Genomic DNA, 26456 nt, shown 5'->3' on the forward strand with positions numbered 1-26456 from the left:
ATGATTTTAACGAATGTCACTGTGCTGAGAACGCATACAGTTTCGCACAGTTTCTCGGCCAGGAAAGAAGGTAATGAAGCGGTATTCACATACTGGGGGGGAAGGGAGCTGAGTGATTCCCCTGGTGGTTCGATTCCAGCAGGTTGGGAGACGGCCTGTTCCGGGTTCCAGGGTAGGGCAAATAGATTCAGGTGAATCTACTGAGCAGGCTCTGTGATAAAGGAGAGGTTAGCGGCAATCCGATCAAGCTACTCTATCGAAACAATTAATTCGAACCAAGAGTGTTGTTCTGATGGTCCCAGCCAAGTGGTGGGACGGCCACACCGCGGAGCACTGGGGAGTAGGCAGGTTACCCCGTACGCAACTTCTTCCAAGCTCGGTTGCCAACACCTCTCTCAGCTTGTGTGTCTCTGGTGCTAGGCTGGCAGTCTCTTCCCCGAAGTTGAAGTGAGTGACTCGGTGATCCGGTCTTCTTGTGCAAAGTTATGGCATGTCGCAAGCGTCCAGCCTCCTCCGGTCCTCGGTGCGCTTGAGCTAACGGCCAATGCCAGCGCAGGATCACCCAGACGCCCAGAGAGCTTGTCACGTGATAGGTATGCAGATCCCGCCGGAAAGCTCCTCTGGACGCTGATTGGCCCGCCGATCATCCCGCCTCTCGACCTTCCGCTTTTGGCTTAGCGCGATCTTCGCCGGCTCTGGATCCCGCCACATCACGTGCAGCACGCAATCCTTCAGCGCCACAGCTGTGGGGTGTTTACGGAACATCACTTACTCCGGATCCCGACAATCTCCGCCCCTGAGGTCCAGCCCATCCCTCGTGGCCCTAAGCGGACAAAACCATCAAGATCAGACTGCAAATGCTTCGACGACTCTATGTTCGCTTGAGAATTATACTACTGCACGCCAGTCTGCATGTGGATGCCAAATCTTCACTTCGGCGAGCTGGCTTCTTCTGTTCTTTCAAGTCCAATGCCTGGGTTATATTACAGGATGCATAAGTTACTTGATCAACTAAGAAAGCAAGGAGTAGAGAGAGAGAAAGGTGTTTCGCTTGTTAGGAACTATGCCTCAACTTCGATGTACGGTACTTGTTTCAGCTATGTATCAGGCACGTCCATCGACGGACTGCAATTTCCTTGTGCCTAAAGAACAATTAGGAGATTTTCCCGTTGACAATATTCGTCTCGACGCCGAAATTTGTAAAAAAAACTGCTCTTTTTACTCTGCGTTCCTCCTCGCAGACGCCTCTGCCGTCAGCCTCAATGCAGCAGGTGCATCCTCTAGGGGCATATACAATTCAACAAGCTAGATTATAGTCAGGATCAACATGCTCGATATCTTAACATCGTTGGGCCGGAAATATACCTGCAACACTTCAGCGGCAGCGAACTCTTTGTTCGCGAATAGGTCGAGCAGTTCTTGCTTCGTTCGAATCTGGTATGTCCTGTAATTCTCGGGTTTAGCTCCAAAGGCGGGCACTAAGTCCTTGAACTTCCACTCTTGGATATCGTTGTATGAACTTTCCCAACCGTGGATATATCGTTCAATCGTATAACCTTCATTGCATATTACAAATCTATCCAGAGGTTAGACTTTCCCACAGGAATCGGTTTTGATGGGCTTACATTATAGGTGTTAGCTTTCTCCTGATCATGGTGCTCAATTCCTGACCAGTCATTTGAAAGCTTCCATCACCGATAAATAGGATGGTGCGCCGCTTTAAACCTTCCTGTGTTGCAAGGGCAGCGCCCTGGCAAGCACCAAGTGAATATCCGATACTGCCCCAGAGGACCTGGCTTACGGCAGTAACACCCTTCGGGAACCTGGTCTCCCAGATACCGAAATTGGCGGTGCCAGTTTCGGTAATGACGATGTCGTTCTCCTGCAGCCATTTCCCGACTATTGGCCAGAACCACTCATGGGTAATGGCAGGGTTCGACGCGCTGGGGTCTTCATGAGGTTCGTTTATGACTTTGGGGCCAGGAGCAACGTTCACTTTGCCCATACGTTGCACCACCTTGCGAAGGACGCCCTTCATTCCTACTCCCGGATACTCCGAATAACGCACGGCGACATAATTACTGTGGAAGTCAATCGTGTTCATACGTCCAATGCGATATGTGAACCCGGTCGTGTTAAAATCGGATTTGATAGCGCCAATACTAAGAATCAAATCCGAAGATTCGACCCGGTCCTTGACACCTGCGTTGGATCCATCGCCGGCGTACACGCCACCGTAATTGGGAAGAGTTTCGTCAACAGCACCCTTCCCCATTGGTGCAACAAATGTAGGCAGTCCGGATTTCTCGACGAAATCATGGACCTCATCTAGGACACGATGACGAATGGCACATGCATCCACAAGAATTACTGGGTTCTTTGCAGCATGAAGGTACTTTAGAACCACATCTACCACATATTCTTCCTTTTCTTCTTCGTTTGCGGGTGGGCTTAAATCAATTGGAGTTTTTAGGCGTTCTCCATCCACCTTCTTCTGAACAAGATCCGTTGGCAGAGCGATGTAAACAGGGCGGCTGCGAATCCAGCATTCGCGCAATGCACTGTCAATGTAGGTAGCTGCCTGGTGGGGATCATTTAGTTTTGCTACCGCACATGAAATGTTTGCACTCATGTTGGCAAAAGCATTATAATCCCCATTTCCCAGAGTATGGTGAAGAAGCATGCCGTCCTTTTGGGAAATCGTGCTGGGCTGGCCGATGATGTGGACAATTGGGACAAATTCGGAGAAGGCACCAGCAACAGCATTAAGGGCCGAGAGCTCTCCGACTCCGAACGTTGTCATCAGCGCTGAGATTCCGTTGATACGGGCGTATCCGTCGGCAGCGTAGCCTTCATCCATGCGGATCAGCTAGGCTTAGCATGAGGTATGGCAGGCTAATATCATACCGGCATTCAATTCATTGCAGTTTCCTACCCAACGGAGACCGCATTTTGGAATGTAATCCAAAGCCACAAGGTTATAGTCGCCTAGATATCATTAGAATTTGATCCAAGAGTTCAATTGAGCACGAGCGTTTCACCTGGGACACCATGAATTGACCGGATTCCAAGCTGATGAAGCCTTGTAAATAGATACTCGGCAACATCAACGGGATTTTTGAGCTCTTTGGTAGCAAGGTCGGTCATGATGAGCTACTCGATAGGACTTCTTGTTCAATGCTCGAAGAATCGCGGATCGATTGCAGCTGCACACCGTTGCTGGCACATGCTGTAGTTGATAAAGTAGTCCCCCCACGCCGGTACCTCCGGGCTGGCATTCTGCTGTACGTTGTCCAGGCTTTCTTTCAGCGGCGATGTCTCTCTCGAAACCTGGCACAATCGCATGGATGATGTCAAGCCCAGCGTCGGCGAAGTTCGAGAATGGCTGCTACGTCAAACAGGGTTAGCGTCCATGCTCCTGCTCGTGTGATTGGACGGCAGAATTTCTGAAGCTCCAGCAAGCAAAGCCAAAGCACAAATATTAAATTAGCGCGTAGGTGAGGTGGAATGAATAATTGACACTTTGCAGATAAGGAATCATACGACTGTCGATGATAATTGATAAGTTCAGTATACACAACTGAGGGCTGAGACCTTTGACCCGGCCAGAGCCATGGGTGATGAGACAGGCAAGAAGCGAGCGGCGACGGGCAGAACACATGAGCATTCAGATAGAAAGCAAAAGGTAAGTTATAATCCATAATGGCTGAGACTATCCTTTTTTAGAAAGCCGACAGGGTACTCTGTGTTGTCTTTCATGGATCTAGACAGACTTATTTCTAAGATATCTGTAGCGCAAGAAGCTGTGGCGGACAACTGGCTCAAAATCAAGTGCAAAGCCGACGCTTGAGAGCGGTGACTCCGGGATATTTGTGACTTGCGATAGGGGTAGAGAAGGCAAATGTACCGCTGAGATATTGGATTTACTGTCTCAAGTACGTTAGGTCCATACAAATCCCATAATAATGGGCCTAAACATGCAGTGCAGGAAATACCAGATCCTTCTCAAAACGAGTCGGAAGAGCAAGATTCCCCGACTCGAGGAGATGCAGATGATATCGAAGCACAGATTAAGAAGGAAGTCGAATGCATGAAGCCAAAGAAGTCGCCTGCACCTTTTCAGGCTGTGAAACTGGACGTCCCGTGCCGTGCGTGCTGATCCATTCTGCTTCTCCACGCCTAGACTCGCTGCTGTGGTGCACATTTGCGTACACTTATCTGACATATTCGAGTAGTGCTGTTCATCAAGGTGGATAAATCTATAGACCCTGTGGAGCTTGTCCATCGAATATGCATGGACGCCCATGCGCACCCGGGAAAGAAGCGAAGCAGATATGTCAAACGACTTACGCCAATCACAGCCACTCGAAAAATTCTTGGTGGCGGTATTGAGGAGCTCGCACGCGAGGTATTGGAGCCACATTTTCACTCAGACAGCTCCCCGAAGAAGGTAGCGCCCCCTCCATAACCCCCAATATAAAGCGTCCACCTGCTTGGGCCTGTGTCTGAAGATTCTGGATCTAGTATGCAATCCGGCCAACCGTGCGCAATAACCATGAATGGCCGAGAGACACCGTGATTCGGCTTGTTGCCCGTGCCGTGGGCCAAGGCCATGCAGTTGACTTAAAAAATTATGATGCGTTGATCTTGGTAGATATTATTCAGGTATGCAACCTCCGGGGAGCGGAAGGCGCCCTGGCCATTCTCAGCTGACCAGGCTTGTTGACCATGGCGCCAGAATATATGCGGCATGAGTGTTGTCGGGGGAGATTACGAAAAGTTGAAACGATACAATCTAGCTGAGATTTACAGCGCGACGCCTCGCCCCCAACCAGAACCAACAGCTTCTCCGAAAGGTTCAGATAATATGAAAGTGGAGTGATCTCCCGTTCGTGTTCAGCAGCGAGACATAGTTATTCTGTAGAGTCTACTCCGTACATAGAGTGCCGTGGCATGGCTTGGTTGAGGCCCAACGTGCACCTTGTATTCCAGTTGGAGGGAGGTTGTAAAGTGGCGCTGTGCTTCGCCAGCAGGGAGCAATGCCGCAATGGTCGAGAGTACTCCGTACATAAGTCCGCAGAAGGGACACCGCTCTAGCGTATCTTCCTAGGGAACACGGCATGATGGCCCAAGGATATATATTCGGTGGCATTGTCCTCAGACATAGAGACACACGGGCCGTCTCCTTTAATGGATAGAGGCGGTTTCTGCTGCATTTTCAAACCACGTAGCCAAGATTCCCGAGCGCAAACCCTGTCGGCGTATTTCAAATAACAAACGAATCAACCTTTTTCCTCAGCTTGTAGAGGAAATCTGCGGACGTTGATCATCCAGCCGTGCAAATGATTCCGTCCAAACGCCCTCAACGTCGAGACACGTGCCAGGACGGGAGCTGGGATGGCGGACGCCGCTGTTATGTAGTATGGAAGGGTACCTAGGGCTGGTGTGAAGGTCGCATCGCGATGGACCTTCTCATAAGAAAACCTCGTCAAAGGCGGACGCTCATTGGTGCATTTCCGGAAGATTTCGAGAAAATTCACGTTTCTCGGTTTCAGGTTGGCGACAAGCGAAAACCATACCTTTCTCAACTTAGCAAATTCTGGCGAGTTTGCGAGAGCGCGGCCTTCCCGCAACGTAATTTGCAAGCATATCCACATTGTATCCGCCATGCCGCTAGCTGTCGTCATTTCTCGCTTCTGGTCCGTGGCTCTCGAGCACTGCGACTTGTCACCGGAGTGATCTAATAGGCTCCCTGTCTTTTTCTCGCTTTTGTCCTTGAGCCTTCCGTGTACCATCCACCACTGCTCGTCTTCCTTTAATGATGAGAGGACGGAGGACCTTTCCAATACAGCCAACAATGCGGTATGTGTGTTCCGCTGCGGACCATATTGCTGTCCGCTTCTTGCTGAATCCAGTATTCATTACCGATGTTCGATAATTTGTTGCTGAGACTCTGCAGCCTGCGGCTGCTTAGCTGCACCAGGCGGTTCATTTGATCTTGTTAAAGTATATGCAAATATATATACTTGCGAGAGTATCGAGTATATTTTAAAAGAGAGAAGATAGCTTGTTTTGAGTTATCTACTGCCACATCTTTCCTTGTAAGTAACTGTTCGAGCTTCACGACTTGCCGTCGTTTCCACCGTCATGGATCGTCTCCTGGGTAGCGAGGGTCATTATACGACCCGCAGCTTTTATTTCCACCGGCATTTATTAAACCTATTCTCCCAAGACATGACAGCCGCCTATCCTTTCACATTTTCCAGCTTCACCATGTCTTCCACCCTCTGCAAAGGCTCCGTGGACCCAGGTCCCGATTTTTCGGCCTTCCAGCGCCTTGTCAAGTCACTATTCCCTGGAGCACAAATCGAAAGCATAAGAATGACAGAAGGCTCTACATATCCCATCCATTTTCTTCAAATATCAAACGGCCTTGAACTTGTCCTGAAGACCCGCCCCTTGTCATCTCCATCAATCCTCCGCCACGAACGATTCCTCCTCGAAACCGAAGCAGAGGTTCTCTCTCTATTGTGGCAGAGCAGGGTAGAGGGTATTCCGCAGCCCCTGAAAACCGATCTTTCCGGTTTCCCTCCGCGAACAGGATACCTTCTAAGACGCTCAGTTAAAGGAAAGCCGCTATCTAAGATTGACTCTCCTTTGACATCGGATGAGCGAAAGTGCCTCGATCGGCAACTAGGAGCTGTTGTTAAATCCATTGGACGGCATACTTCTTCTCAATTTGGACTCGTGCACAGCGTCGCCTTAGGAATTGGGACCCGGACCTGGAGACAAGCGTTTTTATCTTTACTCGACTCTCTCATGTGGGATGCGGAGAATGTGTTTATATCTCTACCTTACCCCGAAATCCGGCAGCATGCAGGTCGACTGTCCAAAGCCCTTGACGATGTCACGGTGCCACAATTAGTGGTGTTGGATATCGGAAAGCCGTCCCATATCATTCTCGACCCGGAAACAAAGCAGCTGGCCGGTGTTGTGGACTTTGACAGCGCACTGTGGGGCGACCCATTGATGGCCGACGTATTTGACTCTCCTTCTCCGGAATTTCTTGACGGCTTTGGATCCGATTTGATAGAGACGAAGTCTGCTCCAATTCGATTATTACTGTAAGTAAATCAATCACCGTACCTGAAGAGGTCCAACAGCTCATATAGAACAGGTACTCCTGTTATCGCAATATCCTTAAGGTCGCGAGACAATACTATCGAAACCGTGAAGAAGATGAAGAGCTGGCGGCTCGGCGGGTATTGACAGCCCATCTTGCAACTTTATCAACTCTGGAGTACCCCTGACTCTGTCCTGGTACCCACTTCCTTTTTTTTTTTTTTTTTTTTTTTTTTTTTTCTTGTTTCGGGCGGTTTGGACCTCTACTCAAGTTTTAATTAAGGGCGGTTATTTGGTGACCTTGACATAAAGCCATGTGTATTCTAGAAAAGCATATATAGAGTGGCGTTCCTGCAGCGAATTTCATAGATAGGTTATCATTACTCTCCAGCCTACCCAAGATATCCAAGCTAAACAATACTTCTTGGTCCCGGTATATTAGAAGGCCTTATTTGAATGAAAATTGCTCACCTTCTTTGATCATAAACCCATGAGGATACTTGAAGGACTTGATATGGAGAACCGAGGCAAAGGATATATGTCCGTTAAAGTAGATAGGTTATGGAAAGGAGAGTACAGAGTAAAGCAAAACAGAACTAAGATAAAAGATGGAGCAGAAAGGTTGTTACCAGTATCATGTCTTCTTGACATGGTAAACTCCGAGGCCTTGTCAATGACGGAACATTCAAGGGATTTCTTCAGGAGTGTTTATTAAATCAGCCAAAGAGCATATTTCCGAGACTACTGACTGCCCACTGGGCTCTAAGCAATCATCAACTTGGTTGTATTTGTAGCCAAGAATCTGAGAGTAAATCATCTGCGGATAGTCTTTCCTGCGGGTCCCAGGTCACGGCCCTCCACTTGGACAGAGGGAATACAGTTTTATGTTTTTCCTCGAGACGCTTTCACGCCTTTCCAGGGGCCGCGTGAGGATGGTTGACCTTACGGCTCCCGGGGAATGGGTGAGCTTTGTAAAAGCAGATCGCGTGACTGTTAGCAGAATAAGACGATACTTTCACATCGGAATAGGTAGACGCAGCGCTGCTTCAACGCAAGCAGATCGCTCGGTATTGGGCCAAGTGCCCGAAATACTAGATGAACCTGGTTTGATTCAACCCTTTTCGAGTATACTGCGTTAAAACAAGCAATCAAATATGTTTTCATCCTCAAAGAAGCTCGATATAAGCCAGGGACTCATCAATAAGCAACTCAAAGCAATCCTTGCTCTGAAAGAAAAAAAAATCTACCAATACACCGTTGTCGACTTTGTTGTCCCAAAGGACTATCACATCCAACAGAATTTCCCGTATGTACTCCGTAGATGTGTGAAGCGGTTGCACCTACTCCATACTACCCAACTAGGTAACTAATTTAGGTACCAGCGTATTTCTCGGTTGGCCGAAGTGTTTTCTGGAAGGCTGTCTTTATCTTCACGTGACCTTAGCCGATAACGATCGCGTGCTGTGGAGTTGGATCAGCTTCCAATCATCTCGTCGTCAATGTCCAAAGAGCACATGCATCCGGTTCATTTGGCTGTTTCGAATTCATGAAACATGGCCCACTTCTTAAGAGGCAAGCAGGCTGGTATCCAAAATGATTTGTCTGCGGGACTATTTCCAGAGCTCTTTATGCTGGATGAAGTAGGTATCCCAAGCTTGCTTCCTTTTACCGGCGCCGGGGGTTTAACACGTTTGCTATCAAATTAGGTCGCCCGCTACGGAATAAACTCCCGTATCAGCGCTCTGGCATATGATCCAGTACAGTCTCTTCTTGCTGTTGGAACAAGCGAAACACAATATGGGAGTGGAGAAATCTACATCTTTGGACAACAGAGAGTTTCTGTGGTTTTCCCACTTCCCCGCAAAGCTTTCTCTACCATCCTTCAGTTTTCTGCCGATAAGCTGGTCAGTGTAGACTCGAAAAATGAAGTCTGCGTGTTTTCTCTCGTGGAGAAAAAATTGGTGGCTTCTTACGCACCCCCAGGACTGGTCACAGCCCTCTTGACAGATCCATGCCTAGATTACGCATTCATTGGGCTGCAAAACGGTACTTTGAACTAATCCCCCATACTCTATTGGATAGACACTCACGTATGTTGTAGGTGAGGTTGTCGCGTATGACTTGGATCGATGGGCACCAGCACCTTTTAAGCTCCCAAACTTTTGGAAGGAGCGCAACCCGCGAGCCCGAGTGCTTCCGATCGTATCTCTGGCATTCCATCCGCGAGATATTGGGACTCTTTTGATTGGATATGCCGATGGAGCTGTGATATTCTCCGTCAAGCAAAACAAGCCTGTGAAATACTTCCAGTTTGAGCTTCCTCCTGGTGCTCCTGGAGGGAGTTCTGACCCTTCCTCCCTGAGAGATATTCGAAGACCCAGAATAACGAAGGCTATCTGGCACCCTACAGGCACATTTATCCTTACTGCACATGATGACTCTAGTCTAGTATTTTGGGATCCGAAGGATGGTAGGATCGTGATGGCCAGGACTCTTACTGATATAGATGTAGACAAGCCTGGGTCTGCATCAAGAACACCAGGTTCCACTCCGGAGACATTTGCTTTGAAGGAGCCAATCTTGCATGTGGCGTGGTGTTGCAAAGAGAACCCCGACGATACTGGCTTGCTTATCGCGGGAGGCTCTCCAACCACTCAGCAAACCAAAGGATTGGCCTTCTTTGACCTTGGGCCCACTCCAAATTACCAGACATCATCGTGGCAGCTTCTTTCTAATCATTTCGCATCTCCAAAGCGTGAGACAAGATTGCCAACTCCCCCTAATGCAGAAGTTGTTAATTTCTGCTTAATTCCTCGGTCCTCGCCGCATTTTTCCGGCTCGCAAGACCCAATTGCAGTCTTGGCTCTCTTGTCGTCAGGCGAACTGGTTACTTTGAGCTTTCCAAGTGGCCATCCTATTACACCCACAAATATGCTTCATTTATCGCTTTCATTTGTTCATCCGTTTGTTACCAAAATGGCTCTCTCTTCCGTTGACCGGACTAGGTGGTTGGGCTGGAGAGAAAAACGTTCGCTGGGCCCTAAGTTCCTTAATGGAGGCGCCGAAGCGAAGCGTCATATGAAGCGGTTTGAGAGCCGTGATATTGCCCAGATGGCTCATGCGGATGGCCTTATTCGCATGTGGGATACAGGCCATGATGATGAAATCGAGAATCCTACTATCATTCAGATTGATCTTGCCCGTGCGGTGGGACGCTATCAAAACATTGAGGTGACACAAATGTCGTTAGCAGGAGCAGCGGGAGAATTTTCCGCTGGATTAAAGTCAGGCGAACTAGTTGTGTTCAGATGGAACCGCAACCAGAATGTCGGAAATGATTTACCCCTGGGACATAATGAAGGCCCCGGACTTGTCACAAATATATCCCACAGAACCGACCCTGGCTTAAAGGAGGGATTCCTTCCCATAATTCTCCTCGATCAGCGCCAAGGACCCGTCACAGCGTTAAAACACAGCGATGTGGGCTTTGTATGCGCCGGATACCAGTCAGGAAGCATTGTTTTCGTTGATTTACGGGGCCCTAAGATAATTCACACGGCCAGCCCTGCCGACTTTGGGAAGCAGCATCGAAGAACAAGTCTAATGAAAAGCCACGGATCTATTGAGACAGCAGCTGAATGGGCGACGTGTATCGAATTTGGTGTTCTTAGCCTAGAAGGGGATGGTAAGGCTCCCTAGATCTGCGGCAGTTATCTTCATGTCGCATTTGTTTTGCTTCATTAGATTTTCCAGGAACTGACATCGGTAGATTACTCGAGCATCACTTGCTTCGTTGGTACCAGTAGGGGCCGGTTAGCCACTTTCAAAATATTGCCGTCTTCAGATGGTTACTCCGTGTCGTTTGTCGGTTCTACTTCGCTGGATGATCGGGTATTAACTATATGCCCCATCAACGCTGAAAATGGCCAGCACGCCTTAGCTACGCAACAAGCTGTGTCAAATTTACGAAGTGGCTATAAGGTCAATGGTATCGTTGTTGCCGTGAGTCCCTCGGGTTGTCGCATGTTTAAGCCTTCTAGCTCAAAGGGGGCTCATAAGAGCTGGGATGACTTCATGTGCGATTCCGCGACGGTTGTAAGAAGGGGAGACGCTTATAGTTTGGTGGGATTATTTGGTGATGGGAAGGCTAGAGCCTACTCGATCCCTGGTTTGAAAGAAATCGCTTCTGCCCCTATTGATAAGATTTTGGATGTGAGCAAGTTTGGCGACGCATGTATTACGTCCTCGGGTGATGTGCTTGGTTGGGTTGGACCCTCTGAGGTAGCTATGGTCTTCGTATGGGGTGCTGGGTTACATGTGTATGTTTACCTCTCTCCTCTCCCTGGTTGTGAGACAAGCTAATATCTATAGGGATCGTTGTGCGGACATTCTGTTTAATCCCGAACTGATAGTCCCACCTCGACCGACTATCTCCAACCTTCAGTGGATATCTGGCACCCAGTATGTGTCCACTAGCGATATGGATCTTTTAAGTATGTACTAGTGTTTCGATATCGCGCTATGGAAATGGTTTTTAAACAATAATTTTCTAGTTGGCGGCCCTGACCGACCTCCATCGAAACGGATGCTGGAGCAGATGCGCCTTGAAGAACAAGAGCGACAAGCTGCCAGTCACCAGAACCGCCCCCGCCCGACCTCCTCGACAGGGCAAGAGTCCCAAGAGGGATATTGGGCATATATGCAGCGGCAGATGCAGGAAAGAACCGAGAGGCTTGGCATCATGGGAGACAACATGGATCGGCTGGAGGAAAACAGTAGCGGGTTCGCGGATGACGTAAACAAATTTATCAGAAATCAAAAGAAGAAAGCTGTCTTGGGTGGTGAGTATAGGATGGAGTAACTGTCAGATTGTAATATCAACATCGCTAATATTTGATTATAGTTATCGGCTCGAAGTTTGGATTTTAGACCTAAGCTTGTTAGGTTTGAGTTGCGAGTTCCATGGGATTCCGCTGTTTGAATATTTTTAACCAAACAATGGGGGCTATGGGTTGTAAATGATATCCTATGATTACCGTACGTAGTTAATGATTGTATGCCTCGATTTCTGATGTTCACACGGATGCATCCGCGAAGAGACTGCTGTGTGTCCTAACTGACTATGTATGTATTTCATAAATCAACCGGTAAATCAATGTGGCAATTGTGTAGGTATATATCAGGTTTGCATAGGGAAATATGCGCGCAAGGGTATGTTAATATCAGGGGACATAAGTGTATGAATCATTTCTCGCTGCGTAAAACCAAAAAGAAATTCATGTAAAAGGATGCGGGTGGAAATGGTCATAAGTTGGTGGTCAAGCCACGCTATTCAATGGACCATAACTTCAGGATTAGGGTGCTGATGTTGATCAGGCGTAGGATTACTGTCATCGCCCATTTCAACGTCTTCGTCTTCTCCTTCGAAGCCTTCTTCTTCCTCTTCGTCATCACTGCCACTGGTTTCGCCTTCCAAGTCTTCGCTGCCAGCGTCTGATTCATTGTCATCGACATCGTCGCGACCTTCGCCAACGTCCATTTTGTCGGCATCTTGACTATCTAGCTCTTCGAGCTCTCGTTTGAGAGCGGCTTCGAGTTCAAGCTCCTCAGCTCCATACGTCTCTCCGTCATCTTCTAAAACATCCGCATCCGGCTGTACGGGGGGGAACTCAGTTGGGTCAGAGTCGGTGTCCCTATTCAGAGGTAAGCGTCTTGCCTCACTACAATCCTGTGTAGGCAGGTCGTGTAGAATTACGTACCACTTGATGTGGAAACGCGTAACTCTAGGCTTTTCTGCCAATACATTGCGTCTCACTCTCTCGATGATGGGTTTGGTAGGGGGCTCCTTATTAAGTTCTTCACTATCATATTCGTTGTTCACATAATACCCAACGCGGACGAATTCTCGCCCGTCATAACTGCACGTCAGCAATATCACTGTAACCCCCAGTATTTCTGACGTGGGAATCCGTTTAAGATCTGGGGGATCGGCTTCAAATATGAACTTGTTGACGCCGACAGGAATGGGCCCGACCAATAGAGAGTCAAGTTCTTGATCATATTCGGACCTTTTGGGCGTTAGTCATTGAGACTTCGGAAAGGACTACCAGCAACGAGGGGTCGAGCTTACGACGTTGCGGAGCCGACGTAAGTGAGCTTCCATTCCAAGTCTAATTGAAAATCTTCAGTGCTCTAAACTTTGTAGCAATTTAATAACGTGGCAAATAAGTAGCTTACCTTTTTGAAGCTGTTCAAGGCATTCAAACGTGATTTCAAACTCATAGGGAGCAGTAAACGCTGCAGGGTTATTCAGAACCCGCACGCCGAGGAGAGAAACCACAGACATAGGTAAAAAATGAAGACTCGTTGGGTCAAGCAGCAATCAAATCTTTTCAAAGATAATGATGGAATTTGAATCTCACCTATCTGTACGGAGTAGAGTTGACACAAGTATATATCGATTGCTGAGACGAAACGTGAAAATGAATTAAATGGGAACGCGTGGGACCAAGGTGAAAGAACCCGCGTTGGTTCTTAGCGCGATTTTTTTCTCTCTTCACGTGACCCACCGGATTTTCCATGGCTCAGTCAACCAGAGGCGCAAGCAACTGAGGCCGAGCATCAGCCAGACGAACAACACGACCCTCCCTTGAAAGACTCTTCCTTCGGGTATCTGCTCTTCCTTTTCCCTGTTTCTTCATCTCTAAATAAATTTTTATCAGCATTTTCCCTCAATCCACTGGTCCTAATTCTCTCTGTGAGTCCTCTAACTACAAGCTGCAGCTGGTAGACGACCCTACTAATACAGGTTCATTTTTTTTCCTTCAGGCAAAGATCTTTGGGCATTGGCCCTCGATTCCTTTCAACATGGCTGAAGACGAAGCTGAGCGTGCCTTTTTTCGATCTCAAGCATTGAATATGGAAAACTATGAAACTGGTGACGATCAGGGGGCAAACGGTTCAGACACAGATGAATATGACCCTTCAAAGACAGTGGAAGACGAGTTTTCTACAGGCTTAGCCAATCCCCAAACTACCATGCCAAGTTATTCTCGTGTTTCTGAGTATTCTGCTCCCGATTCTGTGCAGCGCGGGGATGTCTCCCATGATTTCTCTCAGGTTCAAGATCCAGGTGGCGCATTCCCTTCAAAATCGCCTTCCAGATCCGAATCCAGAACCTCAGCTTCGGCATACCCTTCCGGTCTTGCTGTGGATGCGAACAGTCAAGCGACAGCTGGGGATGTTCAAGAAGAGGAAGTTGGTGATGGAGACGGAGGTGATGCTGAATATGAACCACCAGGAGCATTAGATCATGTTCAGGATACGACATCAACTCCTGCAGATATACAACAGCGTTCTTTTTCTCAGAATTCTAATGAAATTGTTTCTCCATTTCATGTATCGCAGCAACAGACTGTCTCAGAAAAAACCACTCCTCATGATGTTTCCAATAACTTGTCTTCTACTGCTATTCCGACTGGTGCTCCAGTTCAGAGTGATACCGCTTCTAAGCCTGACGAGGCAGCTCTGGCGGTTCCGTCTATTGCTCAATCAACCAACAGCTCTATCGCTGCCACTCCCATTCCAACACCGGTGTCAAAAGGCCGTTTGCCGCATGACCGAGTCGGAATTTTGGAGGATAGAATCCAAGCCGATCCCCGTGGCGATACAGAAGCATGGTTAGAGCTAATCAGCGAACATCGCAGTCGGAACAAACTCGACAGCGCACGTCAAGTCTATGAGAGGTTTTTCAAAGTGTTTCCATGGGCAGTAAGTAGCTCGCTTTACCTATTTGTGATTCACTATGATCTAACCATCGATCTGCAGGCCGAGCAATGGGTAGCATATGCTAGTATGGAGTCCGAACATAATGAACTTTACCGTTTGGAACAGATTTTCAACAAAAGTCTTTTAAATATTCCCAGTGTCCAGCTGTGGTCCGTTTATCTCGACTATGTTCGACGGCGTAATAATCTCACAACGGATACGACTGGTCAAGCACGGCGTATTATTTCCTCAGCTTACGATTTTGCGTTGCAAAATATTGGAATTGATAAGGATTCAGGGCCAGTTTGGGTGGATTACATTCAATTTATCAGGTCCGGACCCGGAAACATCGGTGGGTCTGGCTGGCAGGATCAACAAAAGATGGATTTACTCAGAAAATCATATCAGCGAGCCATATGTGTCCCAATGCAAGCAGTCAATACCCTTTGGAAAGAGTATGATCAATTTGAGATGGGTCTCAACAAATTAACGGTATAATCTTCGTTTGCGAAAACCTCTTTTGTTTGGGCAATGCTTATTGGTTTGGCACTGAATATTTAGGGTCGTAAATTTTTGCAAGAGAGATCCCCGTCGTACATGACAGCACGAAGCTCGTATACTGAATTGCAAAATATTACTCGGGATTTGGTCCGAGCCTCGCTGGCCAAGTTGCCCCCTGCTCCTGGATTTGCCGGTCATGCAGAGTATATGAAACAGGTTGGAATCTGGAAACGCTGGATTAAATGGGAGAAAGACGACCCGCTGGTACTTAAGGAAGAAGACGCCGGAGCATATAAATCCCGTGTACTATATGTTTACAAACAGGCGCTTATGGCGCTAAGGTTCATGCCTGACTTGTGGTTTGAGGCAGCAGACTTTTGCTTCCAAAACGGTATGGATGCCGAGGGAACCGATATGCTAAAGCAAGGAATTGAAGCAAATCCTGAGAGCTGCCTGCTTGCATTCAAGCGTGGTGATCAGCTTGAAATTACAACTGCTTCCGAACAAGATCGTTCAAAACGCGGCACACTGGTTAGGGAGCCATACGACAAGCTCCTTGATGCCCTCTATGACCTAATCACGAAAGCGAAAGTGAAGGAGGCACAGGATATTGCACAGATCGAAGAAAAATTTGCAGAAGAAGGCATGCAGCCCACTGGTCGAGACAACGATGAAGAAGAAGAAGAAGACGAAAGTCATGAATCGAAGGCAAAGACTGCTGCAAAAGCTGCTGAAATCGAAACGGCGAAGAAGACCCATGGCGAACATATCCGGCTGCTCTCGAAAACGATATCATATGCCTGGATTGCACTCATGCGGGCCATGCGTCGTATCCAGGGCAAAGGCAAGCCGGGTGAAATTGCTGGGTCTCGACAGATCTTTGCCGATGCACGCAAACGTGGGCGAATCACAAGTGATGTGTATATCGCCAGTGCACTCATAGAATATCACTGCTACAAAGACCCGGCGGCAACAAAGATTTTTGAGCGAGGAGCAAAACTCTTCCCCGAGGACGAGAATTTCGCGCTGGAATATCTAAAGCACCTCATCGATATAAATGACGTTACCAGTATGTTTTACCACTCTTTTTCTTTAGAATTTCAGCAGTAAGATACTAATCCGTCTAGATGCAAGAGCGGTCTTCGAGACCACAGTCCGCAGACTAGCGTCAAACCCTGAAAACGTTGCCAAAGCAAAACCCATTTTTGCATTTCTCCATGAATATGAATCCCGTTACGGTGATCTCACACAAATTATCAGTTTGGAGAAGAGAATGAGAGAGCTATTCCCTGAAGACCCTACTTTGCAACAGTTTTCTCATCGTTATTCGGGACCGTTATTTGACCCTACTTCCGCTCAGTTCATCATCTCCCCCACACAAACGAGACTAAAACAGGACGTTCCGCTCGAGGAATTCCATTCTCGTCAGGAGTCACCTGCAGGCCCCGTATACCTGTCTCCCAAACGTGCGTTCCCAGTGGACGACCTCGATGACGACTTCCGACCTCGAAAGTTCATGAGAGCAGAGTCGCCATTGAAAGGTGCCGCGGGTAGACGGTTGGATCAGAAACGAGGACACCAAGCCAACGGTAGCGGCGCAAACAACGTCGGCCAGGCACGAGCGCCAGCACAAGCACAACCGCTTCCAAGGGACATCGTCTACCTGCTCAGTATTATCCCTCCGGCGTCGACCTATGATTCAGTGAGGTTTATACCGGAGAATATGGTAAATTTGCTTAGGCAGGTTGATATCCCATCTTCAGTTTCACAGTTACGACCACCTATTCACAATCCGACGGGTGCTGGACGTCCTCAATACGGTGGTAGGTAGTTGAACCAAAAGCTCGAGTTTCCTTCATGCTTGCTTAGAATTGCGGAGCAGAAGGATACTGAAAAAACCCCTTCCTCTGGTACTGGCTTTCTCTCCATACCTTGGGGCTTAATGTCCTTGTTGATGTTTCGATTTTTTGCAATGGCTATTAAGATCCTAGATGACTTCTAAGATACGCTGGATGAATATGTTCTTTTACTCTGGAAACTGAATCTTTCCGTGTTCCTAGTTTGATCCTTCCCTCTGCCTTGGTGGAACTTAAGCCTTTGCATCCACTCTGGCCATCCCTGCAGTTTATTTCTCAATCTGCCTACGAAGCTGCTTGTCCTTGAGATTTGTTTTATGGTTTTCTGCATCAGTTAGGCGTTGATCATTGTTGTTTATTACCCCTCTTCTCGCCGTTGCTCTTGGTTGGGAAATTGTATGATGGGTGCTGTGTTGTCACTGTGATGGACATTTGTACAATAGGAAAAATACTTGAATGACAAAGTTCAGATTAGGCCTTATGTGTGCTTTTTACATTCATCTGAGCTCGAAGATTATGCAAAAAGTTGATGTGGATCATCACTTGCTGCAGAAAGTGTCGCTGTTTTAAAGGCTGAAATGGGTTGACACCGGCAATTATAAAAGCAGCATGAATCTCTACAGAATACAAACATCATCCAGCACAGCACCACAACTTCTTGAATCAGCCAGCACCTTTCTTACTCAACAAGACGAGGAAAAGCCCGCAATGTTTGGGATACATTGCTTTCTCACATAATGTCATGTACAGCATGTATGTATGAAGTTGCATACATACTATTCCCATTCTTCCTGGGGCTGTTCGTTGAGCTCAAGCTTTCATCTTGAATAATATGATGCTGAAGCTGGCATGTGCGCTGAGTGCTTCAAAGCACACCATCTGGTTCAAGTGTACAGCCCGTGCAGCCTCACTAGGGAGGCCATGTATGCAGTGAACATGTACTCCATAGTTACCTTCTGTTATCGAAGCAGCACAGCCGTGATGGACCTTCACGCGCGATATTTGTGGGTGCATCCTGGTCAGTGAAGGGAGGAAGCTTTCGTGTTCTTCGTAGCGCTCCTGTATGCGTTCCAGGAACTGTGGCTCGGCAACACTTCCAGGGACGTTGTTGCCGTTAAGAGGGTTGCTGGGCGGCTGTCCAGAGCGAATGTTGACAGTTTCCTAGTTGGGACAGTGCTTGTCACATGTGTGGTCTTTGCCTCAGCAACAACAACAACAGCAGACCACCCTCCCCTCTTCCCTCTTCCTCTCTCTTCATCCACCCTCATCCTCCATCCTCTCTTCTTCCTTTTCTCTTACATCTCCATCCCATCTCTCTTTTATCCCTTCGCTGTGCATGCTAGTTCGAGTTTGCTCTTCGAGTGCCTTTTGTTCGGAATTCTGTTTGTGCGAAGGCCTGTTGACGCGGTCCTCGTTGACTCCTTGAGTCTGAAAGGTCAGTGGGCTTTCCTTGTTTCCGCCGCCCCGCTCCAGAGCCCGTTTCATGCTCTGTCTTGCGAAGCTTTCAAAGGCTGTCTGCTCTTTGCCAGTATCCAGTCATTACCCTAGCTCAATCCCCGACATGTCTCGTTCAGTGTTTATCGTTGCCTTCTCTGCACCATACGCGCAGAATGCGTAGTTGCAGTGCCATATATATCTCCCCAAACATATGCTCTGCATTTAGACAGGGCTGCTTTTCCGCGTCTCTCGCCCTTTCCCTTTCTCTGGATGAAAATTGCAGCATACTCCTTTCGCATGCCATTGTTTGCCCATAAAGAAATTTTGGGATAAACCGTTGCTCTGTTTTGTGCCACGGCATTTGCTGAAGCGTGCCTCGAACACATTGCGTACGGCAACACATCAATGCTATGGGATTTGCATATAGATCCTCTGTTTTAAGAATCATTCTTCAGACACATTCAGTTCTATGACTCTGTCGGCTTTGAAAGTCTCCGATATTAGAAATGACTTTCGAAAGGTAAACACTGACGGACCCATGTTATCCTCTCAGGCACCCCTCAAAGCAAATGACTGGCGCGTCCAAACGCCGCCGCCGACACGGTGGCCCGACCAACTCTGCGGCAAAGCTTCAGAACACTACAGTCGAACAATACGATGGACCTTCGAATCAAGGGCGTCAGCCAGTGAACGCCGGAGTCATGTCCGCTCCGGCTAATACCCCTATGAATTTCTCCCCCATAAAATCGCCAGCTCTTGGTCGTGAGACAGGCCCAGGACCACTTAGTCCGCAAACCAATGCCTCGAATCAGATGCTTGACCCAGCTCGCGACACTGATATGTGCCATGATATAGAATTTTCACTTAAATTTAGTTCTTCGGTACGTAAGCTTTAGTTTTATATCGGGGTACCTGAGCATCCTAGCTTACCCTCCGATAAACTGTGACCTTTTTCAAATAAATCTCACCCTTTTCCTCGTCACTGGGCATATCCATGGTTATACCCTTCTCTGCTACTTTTACTTTTTAACAGTGGCCCATTTTGCCTTACCACCTCTAGCAGTGAATACTTATTTCATTCTACCTCTACCTTTTTTTGACCCCATTCACTTTTGCTTCACTTTCGCCTGAACATCCCATTTGCAGCTAATTTAGCACATCTTGGATGGGTAATTCCTCACATAACCACCTTCTCCACTACTAATTCATTTCACCTTTCATTCACTTATGCCTCTTAAGCTACTAATTGCATGCCCACATGATCTCCATTTCTCAAGCATAAAAGGCCCTTTCTCTCCCGCCTTCTCTTTCTTCCTTTCCTACTCTTTCCTCCCACATAAGCATCAGGCTGCCTCCTGCCCCGATCTCTGCCTCCAGGTTCGGTTGTGCTCTGCTCTTGCATCTTTCGATTCCCAGCTTCGCCTCTACTACTACGTTGTTTCGTTTTCTAGGAATTTGCCCCTCGATATATCCCTCTGATCTACCAATTCTCCATCTTCCTTCATTTCTCTAGTTTTTTCATCACTTTCCATTTTGCATAATGTCCAACAACATGGCCGCCAAAGACAAGGGCAAGAAAAAAGCCGAGCCAACCTATGATGTTTATGACCAATTCAATGTGCGCAACTGGACTTTCTATGAAACTGACCCTGACAAGTATTTCGAAAATATCACTCTTGTCAAACGCCCGGGGTTTAATACCACCGGCAAGGAGATTACCGTTTCGGTCAATTCGTACCCAATCATTCAATTCCCGAATAAAACAGTATATCAATATGATGTATGTTCCCCGCCCCAATACAATTTATATGTGGTATACTTACACTCTCGTTAGGTTTTGATTGGAAACGGCGCCGAAAAACGTGCTGTTGTAGACAAGGTGTGGAATGCCAAAACCAGAAAAGATAAACTTGGTAAATTCTGGATTTTTGACGGCAATAAGTTGGCATGGTGAGCAAAATCTACTTCGGCCCTACTGGCAGGTACTGATGGTGATTGTCAGGTCCACAAACAAGTTGAATCAAGATGTGAATGTGCTCATCGACCTCGACGCCGAAGCGGGAAGATCTGGTTCAAATGGGAAAAATGTTTTCCGCCTTGTTGTCCGACCCACCAAGAAGATCAATTTGGCAGTTCTTGATGAATATGTGCGCGGCACTATGCCGTTGAAAGAGGATGCTCAAGAAGCTTTCAGTAAGTGGTTGTCCAACATATTCTATATCAAATATCGACTCTAATATCTTTCAAGATTTCCTCGATCACCTTCTGCGAGAAACCCCAAGTAGAACCTTTATTCCAATCAAAAGGTCTTTCTTCTCAGAGGATAACCCAAAGCATGACCTCGGGTGTGGTGTTTTTGCATACAAGGGAATTTACCAAGCCATTCGTGCGGTTCACGTAAGATCCATCATGATCGTTAACTACGAATTTTATCTCCTAACACTTTTCTCTAGCCCGGCAGATTGGCGGTAAATGTCGACGTTTCCAATTCATGTTTCTGGTCCTTGTATTCTTTGATTGGTCTGGCAATTGGACTTATGGACCTGCGCGACGTCCAACAGTTGATGCATTATTCGAAGCCAGTTGAAGATCCATATGGAGGTCATCAGCCTTCAAAAGAATTCCAGTTACTCAATAGATTGCACAAACTCAGAGTCCAGGCCAATTATCGTGGATGCCCGTGCGTTGGGAAGGAATGGACCATCAAGGAATTTCTCCTTGTGAATGCGAAGCAGTATACATTCGACGTCAAAGATCGTGCCACTGGTAAGTCTCGTACAATGAATATTTACGATTACTTCAAGGAGAAATACAGTATTATTCTCGACTACTGGCAACTTCCTGTGGTCCGAATGACCAAAGGGAGCGTTGTTTATCCCATGGAACTCCTTGCAGTCTATCGGGCGCAAAAATATCCATTCAAGCTCAATGAATTTCAGACCTCTGAAATGATAAAATTCGCGGCATCCAAACCAAACGAAAGGCGCCAGGCCATTGAGCGCTGCAAGATAAATCTGCGGCATTCCGAGGATCCTATTCTCAAAGAATACGGCCTTAAAGTTGCTGATTCCATGATGAGAACCAAAGCTCGTCTTCTTCCAAACCCTGAGATTCTCTTTGGAGGGAATCAGAAATGCAACCCTGGGACAAATGGTCGTTGGGATCTGCGGGGGAAGAAATTTTATTTGCCAAACGCCAGACCCTTAAAATCATGGGGCGTTGGGTACTTCAAAGGACGTCATCCTATCAATGGACCTCAAATCGAGGCGTTCTGTGATAACCTCGTTCGGACGTATCAAGGTCATGGCGGTATTGTGGAAACCAAGCGACCATTCATCATGGAACTCCCACAGGACCCTGCCAAGGCCGTCTATGACTTGTATAACGCGGTTGGAAATAATTACAATCAGCGCCCTCAACTTCTGATATTAATTGTCCAAGATCGCCATAGCTTCCATTATTTGCGAATCAAAAAGTCGTGCGACTGCCGCTTTGGAGTCCCTTCTCAGGTTTTACAGGGACGACAAGTTGTCAAAGGCAGCGGTCAATACATTTCGAATGTTTTAATGAAAATAAACGCGAAACTCGGCGGGACCACTGCCCGATCTCATTCGCGCTACAATACATCTCTGCCACCATTCACAATGATAATTGGTGCAGATGTTTCCCACTCGTCCCCAGGAAGTTATGCGCCAAGCATGGCGTCCTTTACAGTGTGCATGGACACTTTCGGTGGTCGCTACACTGCTGGATGCGAAACTAACGGTGAGCGCCGTGAAATTATTAGCCCCCTAAACATTAAAGAAATTTTGAGCCCTCTCATCCGTGAGTGGGTGATGAACATTGGAAATGGTCGAAATCCCGAGAACCTTTATTACTTCCGTGACGGTGTATCTGAGGGACAGCAGCAGCACATCCTCCAGCGCGAGATTCGACATATCAAGGATATTTTCAAGGAAATCGCCATGGGTAAAGAATGGGAGGGCAAGCTCACCGTTGTTATTTGCTCGAAGAGGCACCATATCCGAGCTTTCCCGGACCCCCACGACCGTAACGCCGCGGATAAGAATGCGAATTCACTCCCGGGCACTCTTGTTGAACGAGATGTTACAAACCCCCACGGCTACGATTTCTTCTTGTGGTCTCATATCGCTCTTCAAGGAACCTCCCGACCCGTACATTATCAAGTCCTTATTGACGAGATTGGAAGCTCGCCAAATAAGCTCCAAAATATGGTTTATGAGCATTGTTATCAGTATATGCGGTCGACGACTTCTGTGTCTTTGTGTAGGTATGCTCTTTATTCTTTAAAGTTCCCGAGGCTAACACACTACCGTAGTTCCCGCGGTGTACTACGCTCATATTGCCTCAAACCGTGCAAGATCACACGAAAATGTCCCGGCAAGCTCGGGTCCACGGTCAGGCCCTGGTATCAAGTTGAATAACCCACCACCCCCAGGACCAAAACCAAGCGAGGCGCCTAGATTGCTTGCAATGCCCTCAGTGGACAGACTTGCTTTTAATATGTGGTACATTTGATTCAAGGTAATGCCTAGATTGCGCCTAGTCATCTCCATTTTTGACGGATGGCCCACGGGCAAATTGCTCATGATACCGATCTTCGCCTGATGAGCTCGTCATTCGCCTGTCATCATAATGGACCGGGTACGATGAACGATCGGAAATTGGGAACTGATTTCTTGATTGGGAACATGTTACTTGGAATGCCTGAAACAAGCGACAAGATTGTCCTTTAGGCTTTTGCTTCTGTACTATAGCCTCAATGCCTTCGATTGAAATTTTGCAGGTAGCTGGTTTCCCAGTATCAGAAATCTCATTTATTCGTTCCCTTATGTGTCTTTTCTTCGGCCTGTATGCTTCCCAGTGTAGTTTTCAAGCGCCCGGGAGATATCATACGAATACCCTGCATGCATGTCCTCGACAGTAGTTCCAACTACTCTCTCAATTTCGCTTTCCATTTTTCCACCAAATTGCCAAACCTTGAAATCAAGCAGCCTGGGCTCTTGCTTCAAGTCGATTCTGGGAATTCCAATATGATGCGACCATAAAGCCGTCCATGGTTCACGCGGAACCGACTCGAGGCTTCTTTCACCGTATTACTTTCCTATATCTCCTCTTCAATACAGTAGATCCCCGCTATAGCGAACCCCAATACAACGAATTCCCCTATATAATGGACAAAATCTCTTCCCAAATTTGAATCTCCATACAAAATTTGTTAATCCCTGATAAACTGAAATTCACTAACTATTTTGAATATTTTATAGGCAATTTGTTATAATGAGACCCAATACCATGCTGGACTGCTATTCCAATTGAGCAAAAGAAGACTCTCTAAGTTTATAAGCTGCAGCATTCAAGCCTCAGCAACAAGACTTTAAAGCAGTGGCTTGAGCAATACTATAATCAAACCATTGCTCTATTCTCTGTCTTCAAGATTCTATCATCATGTTATAATTATCTTGATTAGACTGTCTGCCACTCAGAGCAGAAGTACTACTGTTGTGAGCACTGGCTTGAGCTTGAAACAGCTCTTTACATGTGGATTTAACAAGTAGAGAATCACATCCCTATCTCAGAAGAGATAATTCAGTATAAAGCAGAGTTCTTTTGAAAGAATCTGTCAGTCTATAAAGATTACAAGATGCCAGCATTCAGTAATAATTAATTTTGCTAATTTCAGTTCTGCAAGTTCATCAAGAATTACATACAATATGGAGAAGCTGGAAGTGCTGTGATGACAGAGCAAGAGATGAGAGATATAGAGCAGCTTCTTTAACAGTATAATCTCAAAAATATCTTTAACTGTAATGAAACTGGGCTCTTTTGGAAGTTGATATCAGATCAAGAGCTTTCTACATACTCAATATTTGGATGAAGAAGAGAGAAGACATGAATCACTGCTTATATATACTGTAATGTAGATAAATCAGAGAAACTATCTATCTGATTTATTGGCACAGCTAAATAATTACATGTCTTCTGTGCTGCTGATATCAAAATCAAGAATCTGCTGCTCAAGTGGAGATCAAATAAGAAGATCTGGATAACAGAGTATATCATGAAGAAATGACTTTACTGATTTGATTCTCAAATAACAGGCTGTAAAGTTGTGCTTCTTATGAATAATTTCTCTGTACATGAGCTTGTGTTTAAAAATATCCAGCAGAGCTCTTATTTCTTGCTGAATATCTTGATTATTTGGCTTCCACCAAATGCAACAAGCAAATATCAACCACTGGATCAAGAGATAATCTATATATAAAAGCAATACTGGAAGCAGCAGTGGATTCAGTATATACTTGAGAAGTATAAGTCTGGCCAGGATTCTCTTGCTACAGTTAATATTTTGATGGCACTGCACTGGGAAATCAAGACATGATATATAGATATATCTACAGCCTTAATTATTCACTGCTTCAACAGAGCTTTGTTTCCCAAAAGACTTGTATAGTTGGATTCTGAGAATGATTTAATTATAGAGATCATCAGCAAGTTTCAAAAACTCTGCCTTCTCTCAGCAGTTCAAAATCTGATGGATATTCAGCACTTTCTTAATTCAGCAGATGAAGTGATAGAGGATTCTTCTGAGATTATTGAGCAGCATGTTATTGTGCTGCTAGATCCAGCAGATAAGAGTGAAGAGGATGAGGATTTGGCTACAGAGATGCTCTTACTGATTATGTGTCAAGACACTAGTCTCTATGTAGTTAGTCTCCAGCTTAGCGGCTCGGATCTTCTTTGATCTGATGCAGAGTTTTCGTCTCACTTCTCATCCCACAATCCTTAGGATGAGGGGAGCGAGAGCACGCACATCTATTGAGTTCACATTCCATGGTTTCTATAGCTTCCACATATGGTTAGTAGCCTCATAGGTCCTTCCAAGAGGTTCTGAGCCCTTCTTTAGGAATCTTTGAAGCCTTTGAAGTTGCCAAAAGAGGAAAAACCCTTGACAGAACAATGGACATTGACCTGGAGAGCTTCTCAGCTCCAACCCCCAATCCAACCTCCAGAAATATGAGTCCAGCAGGACATATGGAGAATGCTAGCACCAATGTGAGTGCACATTCACAGCCAGCAGGCATCATACAGCAGGTTGGCTTTCTACAGGGCAGCATTGCAGGCTGCCAGTTCAGAGAAACAACTCCCCAAATCAAAAGAAATTTCAATATAGCAGACAAAATGGTTACAGACATTACTGGAACAACAATTCAGTCAATCCCCATGCTACAAGACAAGAAAAATGTGAATACTTAGTTAAATATTGTCAGGTTGCAGCTAAACCACTATGGCTGGGGGATTCTATACAATGCAGTGGTGCCAGAGCCTACAGAGGCTTTCAAAGATATACAAATCAAATGGTGAAGTGCCATGACATTCTTCACTACATGGCTCAGCTTAAGCATGGAAGACAATGCTCAAGATCAGATTAGCAAGCACTATGGAGGCAACATTAATGATTCTGCTCTCATGATATTCTACACAAAGCAGCTCTTTCTAAAGTCTGATAAAAATACATGCATCCATGCAGCAGAGAATTATTTCTACACACATCAACACAACTATGGATCAGTTACACAATACCTCAATATACTGCTTGAATAATACCAGAGGGCATTGCAAGCTTCTCATCCATTACATCCTTCCCTAGCAATTAACAAGATAATTGAGAGTGTATGAGTGATTAATGAGAACTATATGAATAGTGTGCTATCAATAGTTTGAAATACAAACCCAAGTGACATAACATAT

At 46.5% G+C, this 26456-nt stretch overlaps 8 protein-coding genes across 8 annotated transcripts; 5 read left to right on the plus strand and 3 right to left on the minus strand.

The window, feature by feature from the left end:
• Positions 1–989: 989 nt before the first annotated feature.
• Positions 990–3335, minus strand: PDC1 (Pyruvate decarboxylase 1). The gene is made up of 5 exons (XM_003068452.2): positions 3042–3335; positions 2908–2988; positions 1626–2850; positions 1366–1576; positions 990–1305 (listed from the first exon to the last, which is right to left on the minus strand). Exons 1-5 carry the CDS (start codon positions 3145–3147, stop codon positions 1219–1221), a joined length of 1710 nt encoding a protein of 569 aa, XP_003068498.2. The 5' UTR covers positions 3148–3335; the 3' UTR covers positions 990–1218.
• Positions 3336–3547: 212 nt separating this feature from the next.
• On the plus strand, positions 3548–5256 carry D8B26_003284 (uncharacterized protein). The gene is made up of 6 exons (XM_066124094.1): positions 3548–3685; positions 3795–3935; positions 3989–4148; positions 4236–4450; positions 4525–4665; positions 4739–5256. The coding sequence occupies exons 1-6, from the start codon at positions 3614–3616 to the stop codon at positions 4880–4882; spliced, it is 873 nt and encodes a 290-aa protein (XP_065980170.1). The 5' UTR covers positions 3548–3613; the 3' UTR covers positions 4883–5256.
• Positions 5257–5282: 26 nt separating this feature from the next.
• On the minus strand, positions 5283–5992 carry D8B26_003285 (uncharacterized protein; the record flags this gene model as incomplete). Its single annotated transcript, XM_066124095.1, has 2 exons — positions 5283–5813; positions 5885–5992. The coding sequence occupies 2 exons, from the start codon at positions 5990–5992 to the stop codon at positions 5283–5285; spliced, it is 639 nt and encodes a 212-aa protein (XP_065980171.1).
• Positions 5993–6175: 183 nt separating this feature from the next.
• On the plus strand, positions 6176–7514 carry D8B26_003286 (uncharacterized protein). Its single transcript, XM_066124096.1, has 2 exons — positions 6176–7124; positions 7178–7514. The coding sequence occupies exons 1-2, from the start codon at positions 6235–6237 to the stop codon at positions 7308–7310; spliced, it is 1023 nt and encodes a 340-aa protein (XP_065980172.1). The 5' UTR covers positions 6176–6234; the 3' UTR covers positions 7311–7514.
• Positions 7515–8642: 1128 nt separating this feature from the next.
• D8B26_003287 (uncharacterized protein) lies at positions 8643–12051 on the plus strand (the record flags this gene model as incomplete). The annotated part of the gene is made up of 7 exons (XM_003068449.2): positions 8643–8762; positions 8829–9168; positions 9224–10807; positions 10892–11441; positions 11494–11615; positions 11676–11963; positions 12026–12051. The coding sequence occupies exons 1-7, from the start codon at positions 8676–8678 to the stop codon at positions 12049–12051; spliced, it is 2997 nt and encodes a 998-aa protein (XP_003068495.2). The 5' UTR covers positions 8643–8675.
• ASF1 (Histone chaperone asf1) lies at positions 12025–13541 on the minus strand. The gene is made up of 4 exons (XM_003068448.2): positions 13360–13541; positions 13253–13292; positions 12882–13190; positions 12025–12815 (listed from the first exon to the last, which is right to left on the minus strand). The coding sequence occupies exons 1-4, from the start codon at positions 13466–13468 to the stop codon at positions 12455–12457; spliced, it is 819 nt and encodes a 272-aa protein (XP_003068494.1). The 5' UTR covers positions 13469–13541; the 3' UTR covers positions 12025–12454.
• Positions 13542–13746: 205 nt separating this feature from the next.
• On the plus strand, positions 13747–17221 carry RNA14 (mRNA 3'-end-processing protein rna14; the record flags this gene model as incomplete). Its single annotated transcript, XM_003068447.2, has 5 exons — positions 13747–13879; positions 13951–14892; positions 14950–15381; positions 15451–16459; positions 16518–17221. The coding sequence occupies exons 2-5, from the start codon at positions 13990–13992 to the stop codon at positions 17219–17221; spliced, it is 3048 nt and encodes a 1015-aa protein (XP_003068493.2). The 5' UTR covers positions 13747–13879; positions 13951–13989.
• Positions 17222–19252: 2031 nt separating this feature from the next.
• Positions 19253–23222, plus strand: D8B26_003290 (uncharacterized protein; the record flags this gene model as incomplete). The annotated part of the gene is made up of 7 exons (XM_003068446.2): positions 19253–19564; positions 20197–20463; positions 20518–20633; positions 20686–20876; positions 20932–21080; positions 21137–22970; positions 23023–23222. 7 exons carry the CDS (start codon positions 19253–19255, stop codon positions 23220–23222), a joined length of 3069 nt encoding a protein of 1022 aa, XP_003068492.2.
• Positions 23223–26456: the final 3234 nt, after the last annotated feature.

This window comes from Coccidioides posadasii, chromosome 2 (genome assembly GCF_018416015.2).
Source record: "Coccidioides posadasii str. Silveira chromosome 2, complete sequence".
Classification (NCBI taxonomy): domain Eukaryota; kingdom Fungi; phylum Ascomycota; class Eurotiomycetes; order Onygenales; family Onygenaceae; genus Coccidioides; species Coccidioides posadasii.

What these genes read in the sequence shown, in the direction of transcription:
- D8B26_003284 (XM_066124094.1), top strand. Translation starts at nt 3,614, where the DNA reads ATGGGTGATGAGACAGGCAAGAAGCGAGCGGCGACGGGCAGAACACAT. An exon ending in CAGACAGCTCCCCGAAGAAG is followed by an intron (nt 4,451 to 4,524) that starts GTAGCGCCCCCT and finishes TTCTGGATCTAG; the next exon opens with TATGCAATCCGGCCAACCGT. An exon ending in TCTTGGTAGATATTATTCAG is followed by an intron (nt 4,666 to 4,738) that starts GTATGCAACCTC and finishes CCATGGCGCCAG; the next exon opens with AATATATGCGGCATGAGTGT.
- PDC1 (XM_003068452.2), bottom strand. Translation starts at nt 3,147, where the DNA reads ATGACCGACCTTGCTACCAAAGAGCTCAAAAATCCCGTTGATGTTGCC. An exon ending in GTCAATTCATGGTGTCCCAG is followed by an intron (nt 2,989 to 3,041) that starts GTGAAACGCTCG and finishes AATGATATCTAG; the next exon opens with GCGACTATAACCTTGTGGCT. An exon ending in AGAAAGCTAACACCTATAAT is followed by an intron (nt 1,577 to 1,625) that starts GTAAGCCCATCA and finishes ACCTCTGGATAG; the next exon opens with ATTTGTAATATGCAATGAAG.
- ASF1 (XM_003068448.2), bottom strand. Translation starts at nt 13,468, where the DNA reads ATGTCTGTGGTTTCTCTCCTCGGCGTGCGGGTTCTGAATAACCCTGCA. An exon ending in CCTTGAACAGCTTCAAAAAG is followed by an intron (nt 13,293 to 13,359) that starts GTAAGCTACTTA and finishes ATTTTCAATTAG; the next exon opens with ACTTGGAATGGAAGCTCACT. An exon ending in ACGCGTTTCCACATCAAGTG is followed by an intron (nt 12,816 to 12,881) that starts GTACGTAATTCT and finishes ACCTCTGAATAG; the next exon opens with GGACACCGACTCTGACCCAA.
- D8B26_003286 (XM_066124096.1), top strand. Translation starts at nt 6,235, where the DNA reads ATGACAGCCGCCTATCCTTTCACATTTTCCAGCTTCACCATGTCTTCC. An exon ending in GCTCCAATTCGATTATTACT is followed by an intron (nt 7,125 to 7,177) that starts GTAAGTAAATCA and finishes CATATAGAACAG; the next exon opens with GTACTCCTGTTATCGCAATA.